General features: G+C 31.6%; 3 protein-coding genes across 3 annotated transcripts; 1 reads left to right on the top strand and 2 right to left on the bottom strand.

The window, feature by feature from the left end:
• Positions 1 to 508: 508 nt before the first annotated feature.
• LOC100780342 (DNA-directed RNA polymerases II, IV and V subunit 8B) lies at positions 509 to 3,668 on the top strand. Its single transcript, XM_003546816.5, has 5 exons — positions 509 to 659; positions 1,023 to 1,153; positions 1,879 to 2,012; positions 2,836 to 2,948; positions 3,364 to 3,668. The coding sequence occupies exons 2-5, from the start codon at positions 1,081 to 1,083 to the stop codon at positions 3,479 to 3,481; spliced, it is 438 nt and encodes a 145-aa protein (XP_003546864.1). The 5' UTR covers positions 509 to 659; positions 1,023 to 1,080; the 3' UTR covers positions 3,482 to 3,668.
• Positions 3,669 to 9,403: 5,735 nt separating this feature from the next.
• On the bottom strand, positions 9,404 to 9,940 carry LOC100779447 (polygalacturonase). Its single transcript, XM_006598590.1, has one exon. The coding sequence runs from the start codon at positions 9,938 to 9,940 to the stop codon at positions 9,404 to 9,406; it is 537 nt and encodes a 178-aa protein (XP_006598653.1).
• Positions 9,941 to 17,481: 7,541 nt separating this feature from the next.
• LOC100779805 (protein FLX-like 1) lies at positions 17,482 to 20,102 on the bottom strand. Its single transcript, XM_003546815.5, has 4 exons — positions 19,211 to 20,102; positions 18,694 to 18,857; positions 18,471 to 18,553; positions 17,482 to 17,790 (listed from the first exon to the last, which is right to left on the bottom strand). Exons 1-4 carry the CDS (start codon positions 19,843 to 19,845, stop codon positions 17,698 to 17,700), a joined length of 975 nt encoding a protein of 324 aa, XP_003546863.1. The 5' UTR covers positions 19,846 to 20,102; the 3' UTR covers positions 17,482 to 17,697.
• Positions 20,103 to 20,680: the final 578 nt, after the last annotated feature.

Raw genomic sequence — 20,680 nt, 5'->3', positions numbered from 1 at the left:
TAACAAGCATAACAATGACACCTGATAGTTGATAACTACTGAAATTGAAGTGCAGATGACATTATTTCGATTAAAAAATATGATTATTCTATTCATACTTATTTAGCATTGATATTCATTTTTTTTATAGTAAATTCATTACAGTAGAAATCTACCTTTTTTTAAAAAAAATTAACATGAGAGAAAATAAATTAAAACAAAAAAGAAATACTTATAGATTTAATTAATTACTTTTTAAATTACAATATATCATTTTATAAATTTATTGTAAAAAATAATATAATGTAACTAATTTAATATAATATTATCTCATATTTAAATTTGAATAACAATGTTTTAGATTTGAATAAATTAGATTTTTAATTAATAAATATTTATATTTTATTTTATTTTTTGGTACTAAGGAGGGTTTATTTTCTAAAGTATAATAATAATAATTCACACCTTCAATTTTAAGTAAATAAATAAATTTAAAATGGTAATAAATTTAAGTAAATAGAAGGAATTCTGAAAATTCTCTCATCGTTGCTTCTGAACCCTATCCTCACTCTCTATTTTGATTCTGTCTCGAAGTCTCTCTCTCTCTCTCTCTCTCTCTCTCTCTCTCTGTGTGTTTTTTCTCTCTCGATCAAAACTTTTGAACAGTTCAACGAGTCGATGTACGTTTCTCCTAACACTCTTTTGCTTTATCCCAATATCATTGATTCTCGCGTTTTTTCAAAGCTTGAGTTTTTTTAGCAAAGGGGCTTTGGATTGAAGGCCAAACGAATCATTGTGATTTTTAAATATATGCAAGATTGCGAGATTATATATGTGGAATGTTGTAACTGTTGATATGTGTTGCTGTTTTCATTGGATGATTATGCATTGCGTGTGGATACCACAGTAGTGCCATTGTATTTGTGCCCTCCTTAATGCTCACACATTTAAATATTCTGTAAATTGTGACCTTTTTCTATGCTCATATAAATGGTATATAATGTGCTGCCTCTAAATTCTAGTGTTTATTTTATCATTCTCAGTGTTAGGCTGTTGCTCTGATCTGGAGTTTGATCAACTGTACCTAATTGACCTTGAAGGATGAGTGAACTTCTTTTTAATGACATTTTCAAGGTCGAGAAGGTAGACCCTGATGGTAAAAAGTATGACAAGGGTATGTGGCGCACACCTCTTATTTCTTGTATTCATAATTTCTCTCTCTCTCGTTTTTTTACGAATTGACTGCATTAAAGTATGAATGCTTTGGATATGCAAAACTGTCTTAATGAGTTAATAATTTGATTTTAATACTGGGGTGAAGCAGCACCTTGTGATTTTTTACTTGAAGGCTGCCTCAATATAAACCATTGATTATTAGCGCTGCAGTAGTTTTGACTAGGATTTTATTACTTTTATTTGAAATCATAATGGGTTTGTAGATAGATAAATAAAATGCTGAGTTCTATTCGTTGAGGAGTTTTAATGTATGAGTAAATTAAAGCAGATATTGAGCTGAAGTCGTTTGATTGAGGAAAAATGAAGTTTTGCTGTGGCTCCAAGTGTAAAGTGCACTTCTGACATAAATAAATTATGAACATAGGGGGAAAATGGTGTATTTGATTACGAAAACATTCACTATTTGTGGATATGGCAGGTCGTGATAGACTTCTGCAACTCAATTGAATTTAGTTTTAGTAAAGGACTAAAGGTATATACAATTTGCAGTAATTTTACTCTTTAGTTTCGCTTTAGATGAGTATTAAATTTGTGGAATTTTGACATGCTCGATAAAATCTAGTGATATAGCTTTGCATTTCTCTGTATTCGTCTGTGTGCTTTCCTCTTGTTTACGATTTCTGAATTAATGAAGTGAAAGTTAGTTTCATGGCTATCTTGTAGTTTCTCGGATTGTGGCACGGAGTGAGAAGTGTGACATGTACATGCTTCTAGATATAAATACCGAGATTTATCCGATGGGGGAAAAAGAAAGATTCTTGATGGCTTTGTCTCCTTCACTTGTTCTGAATACTAAGGTAAACTTAATTCATTTATGGTTCTTCCATTCTTTATTGCAGTTATAGACAATATCTACATAGTTCTCTTCTTTACTTAACAAGTTGTTTATACCAATTACATTATCCAACTCTAATCTAGGCTTTATTGTTTGCTTGATCATTTGTGGACTCAACAAAAAAAAAAACGTGCTTGCTGTTACTTGCTCACATATATTATGTAGAGGTGCTTTCTAATAATGGTGCTAACTAACTAAACAGTTTCTCATTTTTTATTGTGGATACATTGGACTTGAAAATTGGATGGTTCTTGTCCTAACATAGCTTGCCTATATTTAGCATGGACTGGTTAGGGTAAATTCAGAATGACAAGGCACGATGCATTTATTTTGAAACTGGAACAATTAGTTCTATTGACTATGTGGAGAAAGGTCCACAAAATGACTATTGAACAGTCATATATAATAAAATTCAGTAAGCTCTCTTTGGAACATTAATAAAACCAGTGTGGTCTCTCAGAATATTACCCTCTCAGATGATGATCTGCCTGTAAATACATTTATTTTGAAACTGGAACAAGTAGTTCTAATGCCTGTATAGGATTAAACAAATTATAGATGATTAAGGATTTCTTGGTGTGACAAGAAATAAAGAGAAATTTAGTAGGTTGTTCCGAGTAATAGTCTGTAACCACAATATTATGTTACTATATGAGTATGTAACAGGTAGGATAAATTATTTTGTGTTATCTACAATATTGATATCTGTTGAAGTAGTTTGAATGATTTATATTTGTCACAAAAGTAGTGGATATTGCCTTTATAGTGAATTGATTTCTCTCCAGGATGGCTCGGTGTCAATTCAAGACAAGTTTGAATACATCATGCATGGGAGGTTATATAACATTACGAAACCCCAGCTTGAAGAGAAGGAATGCTCGAAACCTCAGCTTGAAGTGTATGTAAACATTTACCATGTTATGTTGGTGTTTTACTCCATTTTTTCTCTTCAGAAATATCACCTTAGGAATCAAGGATGTTTAATCAAACCGTGCTTTACATGACAAATTGAATCATCAAACAAGTAGTTTATCTGTATATTTTGCAAGTGCTATGTTTCTTTGCTTATTTCATGGAGCTTGAGTAGATTATAGTCTACTTTTTGCTTAATGGAATCATATCTTTACAACACAAAATGGTGCACAATGAAGGATCCTTAGTGACAGGAAAATATTTGTGCAATTTTTTTTGATATGGAAGTAAATATATTCTTGTATATTGATGTCAGTGAGATTTTTTCACAATTCTACTTTTTAATTTCATATTTTGTGTTCGAGATTGCTCAAGTTACCGAGTTCTTTTTCTTGCTCTAGGGAGGTATATGCATCGTTTGGTGGGCTTCAGTTGATGCTGAAAGGGCATGCTTCCCATTGTGTTAAGTTTGCAGTCGATCAGAAGTTGTTTTTACTAATCAGGAAGGTTGAAAGTTGATGTTGGTGATGGGCCTGAAAAGAAAAACATGCTAGCATTAATTTATAAGTAATCCGTATAAAATAAATTGATTTTTCAGAAGAATGACTTTTGTGTTTTGAATGTTTATCTAAAGTTAGTCTTTTTTTGTATATTGGATAAATAATTTAGGCATGTACTTACTGAAAGATTTTGCAGTTGAAAATTATTTTAATGTCCACTTTTATTTATTAAACTGAAATATTTTTGCTAGAGTATAGAGATTGAATATATATATATATATATATATATATATATATATATATATATATATATATATAAATTTAATTATGCATATTTTACTTTTCCCTAATTGACATTTCCTTTATCTACTAGCGTGAACAGAGTGCTTGTCCACATTTTTTTTCTTTGAAATAAGATTTTATTTGTAATTAGTGGGATGGTTTTTAATATCAATTGAGAGGTAAAATAGTCTAAAAAAAATATGGAGACATAAAGTTGGTGTTGCTATTATAATAGTTATATAGGTTATAGGTACCATTTTATTGTGATAAACATAAACCATGCTTGCCTCAGTTTTCCTTTTCGAGGAAATAATTAAAAAAAATCAATCTTTCAAAAATCTATTCATATATTATAAATTTGAATTTCTATCATGAAAACGTTTTTACGAATTATTTTCAATAGAAAAGTTTTTTTTTTTTTTTTGAGTGAGGGTTTTTAAACGAGGAACAGTGGAGAGAGGGAGAGGATTGGCAGTAGAGATGATTCAGCTATGTTTGGTTAAGGGGGAGAAGAGAAATAAAAAATATTTCATATGGATTTCACATCTTTTATTCTTTAATTTAAAACATTTCTTCTATTTTTATCAGTACTATTTTTGTCCTCTAAATCAAACAAAACATTAGTGACTAAGAGATAAAATGAGCAGGAGAAAGTCAATTTTAAAAAACAGAAATAAAAAATTCATAAAATTAAAAAATCATCATGGGAAGAACCATGGGCCTATTGTGTTTGGGCTTGTAAGACACTGGATGTCTAGGTGGCATTTGTATCCTATACTTCCCAATATCAATCCTACACCTCCCAAAAAGTCTAAATAGTCAAAAATATCCTCAGCCCTTACACCTCCTCTCCCTTTTCCATGCACTGCCCAAACACACTATTGGGCACATTTGCACTATTTTCACTTTCCATTCTCACATCATTTTCTGGATTTTGGATTCTGTTACCTCTTAGTGAATAGGTGAGGCTTAAAGGTTTGTAATAAGCATTGGTCTTCCCCATCATCATCTACCCTTTCTGATTTGTTTTTTAAAGAGTAATATTACTTCTAAAATTCTAGGGTATATTTGGAAGTGAGGCCAGTTTATCTGTCTTCCCTCTTTTCCACTTTTCAAACTTATCTGTCTTTTCTCTTTAACGCATTTTAAACAGAGCCTTAAGAAAAGGTAAACCAATGTTTAATGTATAATTTAATATTAAAAGGAAAAAAATTATGTTATTTTTAAGTGAAAATAAAATTTAATTTGAATTAGTTACATTTTATTCAGAGTTGGACATTTATGTCACGTGCTCTCTGTTTGCCACATAATTATATTTTGTCACCTCATTTTTTTTCTAATCAAATAAGAACGAGTATTAATTATTTTTTTTATTTTCTTCATTTATTTAAATAATATAAATTATATTAAAAGTTTGTCTGGTTTTAAAATGCTTTATTTCGTTCTTATTTTCTACGTACACTATAATATATAAAATTATATTTAATTTTATTTAAATGACTTTTTTTGTTAGTGAGTTATCAAGTATATCAATTTTTTTATTTTTCTTTTTTGTTTGATTGAGCTTTCACTTTACATTTAGGGAAAGGAAACAAAATGTATAAAACGTGAAATAATTTTTTTAATTCCTTAATAAGAAAGAAAGCTAAACAATTTCGTTTCTCTTATTTGGTTATGTAGAAGTAAAAGTAAAGAAAGATATCAATATAAAAAGACTTAAATATTTTTAATTAAAAAATGTAAAAACAAGAATATTTTATTCTTTTCATTGTATACACCACTTTTCCCTCTTATTTTCGTCCAAAAGTGGTCTCATCTTTTCTTTTTTTGTTCTTTCAATTTTGGAAGACTCCAAATGATTACACCAGAAAAAGAAGACTCAACTGATAAAGCAGATAACTTTATTTTTTTGGGTCTGTCCTCCCTTTTTCATGCTTTTCGAACAAAGCATTAGAAAAAATGTAAGACAATGTACAGTGTCTAATTAATATTAGTAGATTTCACATTTTTCCTTCATCTTTCACTTTATTGTTTAGAAGAGCCTAGACAATGGATGAACATATAATTTACTTTTATTTCTCGGTCCTTGTTTGTCTTTTCTTTTTGGCGTGTTTTAATTAAAGCATTAGAGAAAGATAAGACAATGTTTAATGTCTAATTAATATTAAAAACGATAAATTATACTATTTAAAATATTTAACTATATAAACCATTTCCCTCTCATTTATGTCAAAACCCTAAGGACTACAAATATTAATTGGTCTCATATTATTATTTTTTTACTTTTAAATTAAAAGACTCCAAATAATGAAAGAAACATATTTTTTTTGTCCCAAAATAATTATCATCATAAATTATTTTATATACATAAAAGAATAAATGAAACAAAGTAATAGTTATATAAAATTAATCTTATATTATCATTAATTCATTTATAAATTTTATTGTTGATTATTAATATTATAAGAAATTTAAGTGAAAAAAATAAATAATATTATATTAAAAAATTAAAATGAGAATGATCTGTCTCTATGTCACTTTTATTTAATTATCTGTCTTCCTTTCTATTATTTCATACTAAATCATCTGTCTTTCCTCTTTCACGCATTTCAAATAGAGCACTAAAGCAAGTTAGTCCAATGTTTAGTGACTAATTAACATTAAAAAGAACAAATAAGTATATTTCTAAAAGCTTTCACTTTTAGAGGACTCCAAATGACAAAATAAAAAATGAATTACTTACTTTTCTTTTGCCACTTTTTCGTTTGTCTTCCTTCTTTCACTAGTTTCAGACATATACATTGTTAACGAAAGATAATTAAGACTATTAATATTCAATATATAATTAACATTAAAAAGAATAAAAAGTAATTATAATTTTTAAAATATTTATATATTATTTATAATTAAAATTCTATTTCAATAATTTATACAATAAGAATTAACATTTAAAGAGACATTGATTTGCTTAAATAAAATCTTAAAAAATATTTTAGCAATGTACCTTCAAATCCCTTGGGGGGGTTACTGGGGACAAATTTGGTTATAGGACAAAGATATGGTGAATGATGATTATCCTCATAGGTTAACTCATTCCCCTCCATGTTCAGTATTTAAAGGAGAAAGGCCTTCACACTCCCAATTCCTTCTATTCTGCGCCATTTGCAGCCTCCTACTTGTTCAAACTCCACCCTTTCTCTCCTCTTTTTCCATTTATAAAAACACCCTCATGGAACCAATGCAGGGTCACCACCACCATTAATATTAGTGACACCCTCATGTGCCTTAGCCAATGAACATGTGATAGAGAGCTACAACACAACTAGGTTACTGTAAAACTAGAGAAAACTGCCATTAAAGCCGAGAAAAGATAAAAGATATCTATTGATATTTTTCATTCATTATAATAAATAAAGATTATTACACTTATATCAATAGTCCTAAGTGATATCAAACAATATATTTGTTTTTATCCGTAGAAATCCTAAACAGATAATAACTCAATCATAATAATTATCTAAGTTGCCAACATCATATTATTTTAATAAAAATATATATAATTTATAAAAAAACACATGTTTAATTGCATCCTATAAAATTCTTGAACCATTTAATCATCTTTCTTTTGGACTTCCTTTGATTCATCCTACCAACATGAACGATGATATAAACATGGAAAAATCGACACAATAATGATAATGATAATAATAATGATAACGACAACCATATGGAAACGTACGTGAGATTCAGTGTAACCCCAACAACACCGGTTTCACTTTGGCAACTTCCAACCCTTTATCATCAAATTAATGCATTAAATGTGTTGTATTATATGTAATGTAAACCATTTCTTCTTTTTTCGTTACACAGTATGCAAACCTTTTTCTATTATTATAATTAAGTTTTTCGTTTGTTTCAGAATATGGGAAAAAATTAACCAAAAAACAAAAAGGAATGTGCGAAAATGTTTTGCTTTAATTCAGGTTACATGCAAGACATTCATTCAATTAGCAATTTATTATTGATAGATTAACTGATTAGACAAACTATATGACGACAGTTTGGCCGAGTGGTCTAAGGCGCTATATTTAGGCTCTGTACCCAAAGGATGTGGTTTCAAATCCCACAGGTAAATGTTTTTTTTTAATCAAGGAATATTCTCATAAACCGATCTAAAAAAGAACAATGATACTTATACATTCTATTATTTTAACACAACTTATAAATACTTTTTTATTACTCTTTATTTTTCTTTTCTTAATTCCCATATATCATGTTACCCATCATATTCTTTTTTTTTTCTCTCTTGGATAGCATTTGAGGTGTCCAAATATATTTTTCGGATATAGAAATTGGTTATGTTTGGCCCAGTCAAAAGTGTGTTCTATTTGCTTCTCTTGCACAATTGGAGGGTTTTTTTTGGATCTGCTTGCATAATTGGGGTTAAATCTCGACTCCAAAGAACGTTTATCATATCATGGGGATACAGGAAAGGGTCATGCGTGATCGTGCCATTCTCTTTGTTTTCCGTCAAACACAAAACGATCACTGACTTTTTCTTTTAAAATCTTTACCCCTATTGATTCCATAATTCTTATGGTTTGTACAAATCTCCCTTCGTAACAAAAAGCAGTTCTGATTAATTTGTTAATATATCTTAAAGAAACTTTATGCAAAGATCCATATACCAACACCATCCAAAATTTGTTATATATTAAATGTATTTATATAGCATTATATTCATATTTACAACAAAAATAAAGGGAGCCATTCCATTTCACTTTCCGCATTCAAGATACAAAAAACTAGTAAGTTCTTGTTTTTGCTCCATAATGCTAGGCTGAAAGAGGTGTTGCACGATGAGGGGTGCAAGATGGGGGACTTTGTTTTCCATAAGAAGCACCATTGACTTCAAAGCAATAATTCCTTAGTAGCAGTCTTCCCTTGCCATTGTCACTATAACCCCACAAATTAATGTTGTCCATAGTTATGTTTTGACAAGGCTTATCTTTACTGCAGTTAAAAATGACTGCAATATCAGATTTGCTGCTTCCTCGAATATTTCTGCATGCCACGTTGCTGATTTGCACGTGTGAGTTTCCAAACACCAAATATTTTATTCAGCTTCAACTATATATATAATAACATTCCCATAATGATGATGTTGTTCCAAAATCAAACTTTGTTGTGTTCAGCATAGCTGGCTAGGTACAATCATTGTGCTACTATGGTTTTATGTTATGGCAACTATCAATGTACAGGTTATTGTTTTAAGGGTGCATGTCTAGTGAGAGACTCTTTATGTGAGAGTGAGAAAAATAATATTAACAATAAGATCTTATCTTAGTTAAGATTAAAACATTAAGTCATGATAGTTTTTTTAAGAAGTCAAAATTTGACCATCTATATATGGTTGTATGGTTATACTCTTCTCACTCATAAAAATGACTCTCTCACTAGATATGCTCCCATTGTTTTAATATGTAAAATGTCTTTCACTAATTAATGGGGGAACTGTCTGAATGCAAGAAGAAGAAAACAAAATTTCTACCGATAAAAAAAAATTAAAATGCTTATATTTTAATTACAAATAATAAAATAGGTGTAAGACAAAAGGAGTTATTACTTATTATTAATATCACAATGTAAAAAATGTTAACTAGCTAGAAGCACAAACCTTAAGGTCACATTGATGTAGTGGACAATATTGTTGATCAATGACAACGGGATTTTGCACATTATTCATGACAATGTCTTCATAGACGAACTTTGAAGCCTTCAAATTTTTCTTCAATGGAGCAGCCCATGTTTTAATTCTAAGACCATTGCTAGTACCAACAAATGTGCAATTCTTGACAACAATATCTTCCACATCAGTTTCTCCATCATTCTTCCCAAGGCTTCCAACACTAATTCCATGACCAGGGCCACAAACGACATTTGAAATCCGAACATTCTTAGTGCCAGAAATCATAGCAACACAGTCATCGCCAGTGCCAATTTTCACACCTGTGATGTTTATCCCATTTGTTTGGGATATTTTGATTCCATCTGTGTTGTGATTGTTCTCGGGGGATTTTAGGGTTAGGTCTGTGAAGGTCATGTTCTCACATCCAAACACTATGAAATGGCCTCCTTTGCTATCAATGGAATGCAAGTTTTGGACATGTCCGTTGGTGATGAAGTCAAAATCCATAGTCTGACATAATATGGAACCACACAAGATGTTAGTGGAAGTTACAACATGCATGTGAAGCTAGGAATATTATGGCAGAACAGCTTGAGAACTAATGGATCAAAATATGAAATTCATTGAAATGGATCAAAATTAAACTTGATTAATGAAAACATGAAATGGTGGATTTTAATAGAATAATGATGCAAAGTTATGACATGTTGATAACACAAGTTAGTAAGGGTATACTTGTAGAGGAAATGAAATCAATATTAAGGAATCGCAAACAACATAACGAGGAAGAGCTCCTCTTTGTCTAGCGGTTAGGTTTTTTTACTCAATCTTGTTCCACATGAAATTGACTAATGAGAAGACAGTTTTATAATTACCAGACCAAAAAAAATAGACATCTCCTTTAAACACTAAGTGATAAGTTCAAATAGTTAATATCAACAACAATAACAAAATCTTATCCCAATAAATAAGGTCGACTACATAAATCATACAACGTCATTCAACATGATACAAATAATTAATATACATTAATTGATATACCACAAATTTTAATTTTATAATTGATTGATGCTAATAAGAAGTTTAATCCAAGAATTAGACAAGGACCAACACAAAATTCTAACACAATAATGATGTGGATAAAGGAACCTATATATATAATCCCTGTAAGGCTGTGTAAGCCATTAATAAATTGGTTGATCAAGAAAAAAAAGGGAAACACAAGGAATATACCGTAAAAAGAATTTCACAATTCGCATTGTTTTTGCATTTTTGGCGAGTGGCAGATCCTTGACCATCCAGTGTGCCTGCCACCTCCATTCACATTCAATTGGTCAATATATCTGAAATTTATCCATTTTTATCAGTGAGCAAAGATGGGTCTATTGGAGCCTTCAGAACACCTTTAATTTGGAAGGTTACTGAACCATTGCATGGACCCTTAAATATAACACTTTTGAGCATGTAGGTTCCTTCTGGTATCAAAACCGTTGCCGATCCATTCCAGTTGCATGCATCACTCTACGCTTTCAAAAATGCCTTCCATAAATGAGTAACACATGCATTAGTTAGCTCGATAAAATTAAAGAATAATGTTATTCTCGCAATAATTTCTCACAACACTTTTTGATATCCCTTTTTTTTATCATCGTTAATACATCACTTATTTTATCTTCACTTTTCTCTCTTATCTATCTCTTTTCTTATAGGCTATGTTTGGAAAAAAAATTGAAAAATTGTAAAGTTAGTTGGCCGCTAAAGCCTAAAAGTTGTTGACTGAAATCACTTTATAAATGTTTTGTAAATTCATTTGTTGAAGTAGCTGATAAACTTAAAATGATGGAAATATACATGTCTATATGATATTTTTATTAAAAAAATAATTTTATTTTATGGATAAAATATATTTGTGGGTAATTACAATTTTACTTTTTAATTAATTTTAAACTCTTATAATTGTTTATTTAAAGATCAATCATTTTAATTATAAGTTTTAGTTTCAATTATTATATTTTTTTTCATATTGTGCATTCTACTATTAATTTTATATTATATCTTAAAATACTCCTAGTCTCAACCATGTTTAAAATAAAATAAAAACACATAAACTTAAGTAGGATGCTTTATTGTATTTATTTGTATGGTAATAAAATCCTATATTATCTAAAAGGGTAAAAGATAAGAAGTTAGAAACTAAAATCCTACTTGAAATAATATCTCAAAAATGTTACATGTTATTAAAAAAAACTGTTTATCAAACACTACTAACTTAAAAAAAACTGTTTATCAAACACTACTAACATAGTTAAATAAACTTTTCAACTAAAGGTTAAAAATTAACTAAAAATATTTATCAAACATACTCGAAGAGTGAAATTTAAAATTGTAAAAAAATGTAGGTAGAAATAACATTATTCAAAATCAAATTGTAAAAGAAAAGTGAAGGGGGGATGTGGACAAAGGAAATGAACATGCTTACAACACTGTTATCTTCCTTGCCATCTGTAATTGCACCGTACTCTGCCACGTTGAAAAGCTTAATGTGTGCTTCTGCAATAAATGGCCATAAGCATAACATGAACAAATATTTTCCATACATTTTATGTTCTTCTATATAGCCTTTCTTCATTTTCTCTCTTTGTAAGCTGTCTTCCTTTTCACGTGATAACAGTATAATTCCTTTACACGTGCGCGCAAACATATATATTTACAAAATATATGTTTGTAAAAGTCTTTGTCAAAATTATTTGTCTTAATTAATACTGAATCATTTTTTTCAGGTTTTATCTGATATTTAATGCTTTATTAGATAAAATAAAGAAAATCATAATTCTAAGAGATTTTGACATTCAATTAATTAATTGATTTCTTAAATTTTTGAATGGAGTCAATATGCATTCATAAGAAATTGTGCGTGTGTAAAAATTAGTCTATAAAAAATATTCTAAAATAGAAAAAGTCAAATGCTATGTTTAAATAAAAACTAATTATAAAAAAATTAATGCTTAGTATACATATATTTAATATTATTATTATATTCATAAAATGCATTTAATATTATTAATGTAGTATCAGTAAATTTAATTATATATTTTTTTATTTAATAAATGTAATTTATGCTTACACTTCTTAAATAAATTTATTTCTGTTTAAATTTATGTATATTAAAATCCTATTAACATTAAAGTATACATAATAATTTTTATTAACTTTATTATTGTTTAAAAAATATTTTAACTATTATTTATGATATGTAAACACTAAATAATACTAGTATTTATTGTGTTTGTTAAATATAATTATTTGAGTATAGATATTAATGTAATAATTTATATAGATATATAATTTTTTCTACGCAATGTGTGTGTAATACATATTTTCTTTTAGCTGTAAATCAATATATAGAAAATACGAAATTAAAATATAATATTATTTAATATTTTTTACTTGACAGAAAAATTATTAAACTGGATTTAAAAATTTAAATTGAAGAAAAATAGTTTCTATTCAATTAAGATAATGTGTGTCTACTTTATGTTTGTTCTCATTTACTTATTTTAAGCTTACAAACTTTTAGGTTAAACTCAAGCTAAAGCTACCCAAGTCTTGGTTCTACAAAATGGAGTTTCTAGGCAAACTTTAAATGTGCAAACGTATTTTTAAGAACAACCAAACATATCACAAAACTAATTTTAGAACACCCCAAACAGAAAACCAAACATAGCATAAGTCATCTATATCAAATTGTGCAAAGTATTCTATTATTACCCAGAGAAATTAGAGGCATATCGTTTCGCTTCACATGTAGGAACGGGACAAAATCCCTTACATTTCATGCGTGGCATGGGACATTCTCAATACAGGAAATATGATTCACGTCCAAATCTGAAGTAAAATGGATAAGAGTTCCAATTTTTTTTAAGTCAACCAAAATCACTTTGCATAATTCACGATACAAAGAACTGGTTGAGCCCTAACCATATTTGTCTCCCACTTGAAAATCACCATTATACTACATTAAAATTTAAAATATACTCAATAAGTAGAAAAATGTTTTTTTTTTTCACTTTGTAACATTTAAAATTAATAACATTTGTAATCATCCTATTAAAATGACTCTAGAAAATTGGCATTAGATAGGTGAGTGGGTGGGTGGGTGTATTTAAAATCATTCATTTAAAATGACTCTTAAAAACTGATATTATGTATTGTGTGTAAGATCATAATAAACAGAATTATAATTAATATATATATATATATATATATATATATATATATATATATGCAAACTATCCACAAAATATAAAGCTTGGGCTTAACTTATTTAAACTATCAAGTCTAACTATTAGCTTGAATTTGTTTGTTTAACTAAACAAACTTCATAAGCACTAAATTCAAATCATTTACAATCCTCTGAAAAACCATTTAAACAAAACACCACCTGTAGCCAAACAAGGCTTTGCAGGGTAACTCTTGGAAGACATATTCCTTGTAGATCAAACATGTAGACTAATAAATGAGACTTGATTACTAAGCATACACTCATACTCTAAAATAAGGTAGGTGCCAGCTTGTGAACTTACCTTTTTTGTAAGTAAGCTTGTACACCCTTGCTCTTCCAACAGACAGAGTTGAAGCGTATGTAAACCTTTGATTTGGCTCCTCTAAAGTGAGGATCGTGCATTTTAGAAGATAAAGTGTAATAAAGACTTTAATTAGAAAATCAATGATTGATATTATAATTAATTTTAGATTTTGTCAAATATGAGTTAAAAAAAAGATTTTCTTAAATATGTATTTGATTTTATCACAATTTTCAACCATTGATGTTTTAATCAACAATTGTAATTGCACTTTATCCTCTAAAATGCACCTTCTCACTTCAGAGAAGCCAAATCCCTAAACCTTGTTACAATCCTTGATGATCTGATTGTGATACCAAATAAGAGTTCTTTCATATTTTTGGGGAGAGGGAGGCTTTACATTATCACAATCATTTTATTAGATTGTAAAGTAATAAAAAGAAGGAAACAAAATAATAGGAAAGAAAACATTCTAAAATTGATTTTCTAAATAAATTAAACATAGTAAACTATTTTATGGAAGTTTCATTGGCTCTCAATGATCATCTTTGGTGGAATTCCTTAACAAATCTGCTAATTAGTGTAAAGCACAAAGTCATCTTAAGAAGATTTCCTTAACAGATATGGGTATGCATTGGGAATGACAAGATTGGGAAGCTTTGCTTCACTGTGTTTTCTCTTTTTCCATGTTGTTTTCCCCCCCACTCTTCTGCTGTGGATGATCCCTTGTCCTCCAAATTCTTTTTACGTTCTTTCTCTTTAATTTAATGAACTTTTATACAGAACCAATAGTCTAACCAACATAATAAAATAGAGTCCTCATTCTTAAATGGGGGACAAACTTCTACTTCAGACAATGATTTTGCCATCACAAAACATCTTTCTTCATATTTCATAAAAACTCAACTTATTTGCATGTTAAAATTTCTTCTTTCTCCCCAAATATCAGTGGTTTATATGTTCAAATTAATTACTGTCAAATTTCCTTTTTATGTTAAAATTTTCTCTTTCTAAATCTCAGCTGCTAACACTCAAATTAGTTACTTTCAAATACCTGCTTATCTAATAAAATTAGAGTATCCTTTTGAGAGTAAATTAGTGCACATTTTGCTTAGCTTATTTTAGAGAAATGTTTTTTTTTTTATCAACTTTCAAATAAAGCTTTTGAAACATAAGTGATTATTTCTTAAAATTAATCTATTCCCAAATACATGAATATTCTCATTGTACTCTCCCCTAAAGAATGACAAACATCATATTTAATTTCTTTTCTTTTAAATTTAAATTCTTTTAGAATAATTACGCATATCTTTTTACAACCTTAATTATTTTTTCTTTTAATATTTAATATTCAACATGACTAATTATACATACATCAATTATAATTTTAAATATTTTTCTTTTATTATATTTTAAATTTTGCATAAACCTGAATACACTCATATAAAGCAAAAAAAAAAAAAAAAAACAGAGCAGCTGCAACACACTGGTGATGGAAGTTATTGGAGCCGGAGAAGGTCGCCGATGAAGTTGTCGCCACCATCGAAGTTGCCGCCAGTGTTGAAGTTGCTGTCGGAGGTCATCAAGCAGCAGCACCGTCTGAGAGCAAGAAAGGTTTTGTGAAAGTGAAAATGACTGAATGAGAGAACATGGTTCTCTATAGGGTTTAAAACCCTTTATTTTCCGTTGGACCAGGATGGGCTTCAGTCCCTTTCTCTTTTTCATTTAAAAAAAAAAGTGTTATTTCCGCCATACCTGCCATGCCACAATGTCTGCTATGGCTCTGGCGGCCACCATATGAAACCTGCAACACCTCCGCTATTTTATGGTATTTTGTAAAAATATCGCGACGCCATACCGATATAGCGCCGCTATAATCACTATTTGATAACACTGTTGCTCCCTATGAATCTTCAAAACATATAGGGGATAAAGACTTTAGGTCTACGGTTGATGCTTGGGCAATGTAGAAATAAAATGGGCAGTAATTTCTGAATCAGAATATCACATCACAGATTAGGAGATAGAGTTTTTAATGTCTAATCTACAAGATACCATTAGATTTAATCTTATTATGTATCACTGTCCAAATAAGGGACCTTTCCTTGGAGGGCATTTTAGATTTCTAAAGTTTCTCAACAAGGAATTTGTTTAAGTTCGAAGAACAGAAGATAACACTGGAAGATTTACAAGAAAACAAAAAGGATAAAAGTCCAAACTCTCTTATGTGCAAAAATAGCCAATTAAAGAAGCATCATGTGGGACTCAAGTTCAAAAGTATCGCTATCAAGCAAGTTTCTAGAAAATAAAGATTCCAAGAAATATGTGTCCAAGATAGAGTGCTGCAAATAATCGGACCTCTATCAAGCTAGTCTCTCATAATCTTCTCAGATCACAATGCAATTATATAACTGGAATTCTTAACAAAATGTATAATAAAAATGGAGACACGGTACTCTGCTCAGTATCCCCACTGGAGATCAGAGACAATAGGAAACTAGTATGTAATCCAATGCATAGAGCTCTCTTATAAATTATTATTTTGATATAGTGAAGTCAAATTTGCTTTTCAGATATAAACATAAGAAACCCTCATTCCTTGAATAAAGTTATTTTTTCTCTTTACACTCTAATTGTGAATGAATGATATGGAAGGGCTAGCATGTTTGCTTGGAGGCACTATGAATTTAGAATAATTTAAAGAAATCCTGTAACCAAAGATATGGATTGTAATGCATGAAAAAGCCATAAGAATGACACTGTAATAGGGAAACACAGATCATCCTATTTATGGTAGAGGGACAGCTTAATGCTCTCTGAATTTGAATTGACTTATTTTTATTAGGTATTTGAGTCAGGGGAAGGGGACATAAATACAGGACAAAAATGAAAGAAACAGAAAATCTCAACAAACCCTTCTCAAAAAGCTAAAGCAAGTGTCAAAGAAGCATTTCTAAGACTCCAATTCATATCGTATAGCCATAAAGAATAAACATGTACAAGATAGAATTTCTTTTGAATGTGAAGGTATTTTTCAATTTCTTTACTGACAAGAGGTCCAACAAAGATTTTATACCTTGAGCAACTTCACAGTGCTTCCTAGAAAGCCTATTACACAGATAAGGAGGAATAGAAGAACATTTAATCTTTTCCTTGTTTTCTTCTGGGCTAGTGATGGTCATCAAGAAAATTAAATAAAATCCAACTATTTTCAGCTTTTTTAACAACAGCTTCAACAGAGATTGTATACCTTGAACATCAAAAACAACTTTTCTTTTCCTTGTCCTAGGAGGTGGTGATGGATAACAAGAAGCTAATATTTACATAAAATCCAACTATAGTTGCATAATTTTGACAATGAGCAACCTTCAATCAACCATGGCAGATAGGAATAAAGGAAAACTCAAGCTGAAGACATGAATTAAAGAGCAAGATTAGCATGAGAGCCACACCGCAATAAAAAGATAATATAACAAAAGGTCCTTTATTTGACACCATAGATAAACATCATCTACTGCACCATCAACCAACATATGAGCTTTTTAATTTAAGTACAACTTCAAGGACCATCTAATAGACAAATTCCATGACGTTCATGAGTAGATAACTCTTAAAACCCTGAATCAATCATCTAGAAAGTTGCAACCCAAGGTACCAGTAATAAGATTGCTTAACAGGAATTTATCGGTGTCCTTGAGCTCGTTGCATGTCATATGCACCCCAAGCAGCAGGCCCAGGTCCATAATGAGGAAAATTCTCCACTCCAGGCTGTACCTGAAATTTACCAGTATTAGCAAAGAACAATATCCAAATTGACTGAAAGGTCATAAAAGATTATCAAATAACCATATACTCTGTAGACAATAATTTACACCACACACAATCAAATACATTTAGGGCAATAGACAAACCAAGCTATTTGCAAGCTATTCAATACAATTTTGTCACCCACAATAACCAATTGACAATTTCATACTGACCAAACTGAGAGACCAAATGTAGCAATATGCAGGTGGCAGTCAGTGTTAGGAACCCAAAACGGACATAAAGAAAAGAAAAAATAATTTTTTTTTCTGATTGAATGAAATTGAACAGAACAAGGAGAAAGACTTTTCCACCAATGGTTCACAAATGGTTTCCACTTTCTTTCAAATCTTAATCTGCTAATTCTCTGAATGCCTTCTTCCCCCTATTTATCTAATTAATTCTTCTAACTAACTACTCTACCTGTCCCTAACTATTTTTCCCTTCTCTTCTGTTGTCCTGTCTCCTAACAGCACCATCCTCTTAAATTCAAGGTAGCCCTCAGGGTTAGAATACAAAAAGTGGAAAATACACTTCTCTTTGTGTTATTGTAGCTTCTGGTCCACTCAGTTTTGATCCAGACCAAATGCATATTATAAGGTCAACTATACTTAAGAGTTAAGACACATTTGAGATGCGACAATACTTACTGGATTCATGCCATAAATGCTAGGGTAAGGATTTCCCGCATATCCAGCATCAGCATTGCCATAATTTGCATTATACCCTTGACCTACAAATAAAATCAAAGCAAAGGACAGCAAACAAAGTAAGAGCAATAGTAGGCTTAAATTCCATGAAAAAATACCACTATATGTCACAAATTGCAATTTGCTAACTCATCAAGACCATATCACGCATAAAAATGCATACCTGGATTCCCAGCCGCTACAGCAGCCCGTGCTCTTTTCTCTGCATTGGCAATCTCCGCACGAAGCTTCTCCATCTCCCGAGCCATCGCAACCAATTTCTTCTCCATCACTTGACCATGTTCATAGTTTTCTGCAAATCCCTTCTTCTCATACTCAATGGCAGCCCTAAAAGCCAAGAGGTAATTAAAAACAACAATAACAATACCAAAATTAACAACAACTCGGCATCACAGTAAACCCTCAACATATCCACCATGCAGACCATACTCTAAAACAATAAAAATATTAATTGTATAAAGTTTCTCCACACAAACCCAGTCTATAGCAACATAATCCAAAAATTAACCATAACCAAGGTCAACTATACATCATAGTGTAATTTAAAACCTTAAACACTTAAGCATGCATTGGATTCAGCATTCAACACAAACTATGCATTAGAGTGTAACTTAAAAACCTTGATCATAAAATTAAGCACAATCCACAACATTGCCTCAAAATTGAGACACAACCACTACCTTGCACACTGCAACTCTTGTTTCATGGCCTCCACATCGGCCCTCAGCGCCGGAACCCGTTTGGCATCGGTGGTCATGCGGGCCAAGTCCTGCGTCATGGCCTGCACCTGTCCGGACAGGTCCTGGCGGACGGCAGTGAGCTCCTTGACATCTGCTCGGACCTGGAGGAGCTCGGTGCGGGCGGCCTCGGCGCCGCAGAGCTCGGCCTCGAGCTGGGCCGCTTTGTCGTGGAGCTCGGGCATGCGGGCCTCGGTGTCGGCCCGGAGCGAGTCGCGGAAGTGCGCCACGCGCTGGAGCTCGTGCCGGGCGGCCTCGAGCTCCTGCTTGAGGGCCACGTGGGTGGCGGCCAGGCGCTGGTTGTCGCCCAGCAGGCCCTGGATGTCCTGGTGCTGGGCGGCCAGGCGCTCCTCGATGATCGCCGCCGGATGCAGCGGGATGGGCCCACCTCGCGGCGGGCCCAGCCCTAGCTGCGAGTCGCGGAAGTCTTCTAGAAGGTGGTGGGGATGGGGAGGGACGGGGCCCACTAGATGATGGTGGTGGTGGGCCCGCGCGCCGTATAGCTGATCGTGGAGCGGCGGCGACAGCCCCGCCGCGTGCGGCGGAGGAAGGGGTTGTCCGCGGTTCCGGCCCGACATAACGGTGGAAGAAAGGGGGAATTGGGGGAATGTGTGTGAGAGGAGAAAAGTGGAACACTTTTCGGTTTTAGGGTATGGAAAGAGAGAAGAATGACATTGTTGAGTGCGAAGGGAGAGAGAAGAATGACCTAAACGAGAATCTGGTGGTGGTTGTTGATGGAGAAGAGTAGTGTACTCTGCACAGAAGAACTGTCCCGGAGAGAGACGGGTGTTCGGCCCAAATTCACATTGAGCTTCTTTCCTTGTAGTAATTTGTAAATTTTAATAGCTTAAATATGGTTATCATATATATGTAATATGCTTTTTTTTATATTGTTACTTATTAACTTTTTATTTTAATATATGACATTTTCAGATTTTTATATTTGATATATGTTGTTAAATTTGTTAAATGATGACATGGTATACGGAACGTCACATCATTAATATCATGTTACTAGCATATTATATTTTATTTTTTCATGTCATTATTATTTTTTAATTATTTTGAAAAACACGCCTTTAGAGTCGGCTTGCCCGAATCCAACAAAACAATGCCGACTCTAATTTGTATCGATGAAGCTTAATCCAAATTTAAAACAAGCTACCTCCAAACCAAACTATCATATCCAAATTGAAACCCCTACACGATTTTGCCCCAAATCCATATTTGTGGCAAAGGCTGTTGTGCAAAATTCAGATTTCATGGGCAGCAAACCAAAAACGAAGCCTGATCAAAGATTTGCGGCGAAGTAGTGGTTTTCATGTTGTTTGGCTCAAATCTGGTGATGGGTGGTGGTTTTGGACATGAATATAATGATGGGTGGTGATGGTGGAGGAAGGGTGAATGGTGACA

Source organism: Glycine max, chromosome 15 (assembly GCF_000004515.6).
Source record: "Glycine max cultivar Williams 82 chromosome 15, Glycine_max_v4.0, whole genome shotgun sequence".
Taxonomy (NCBI): Eukaryota; Viridiplantae; Streptophyta; class Magnoliopsida; order Fabales; family Fabaceae; genus Glycine; species Glycine max.
The sequence above is the reverse complement of the archived record's forward strand: the minus strand, read 5'-3'. Positions and strand labels throughout refer to the sequence as shown.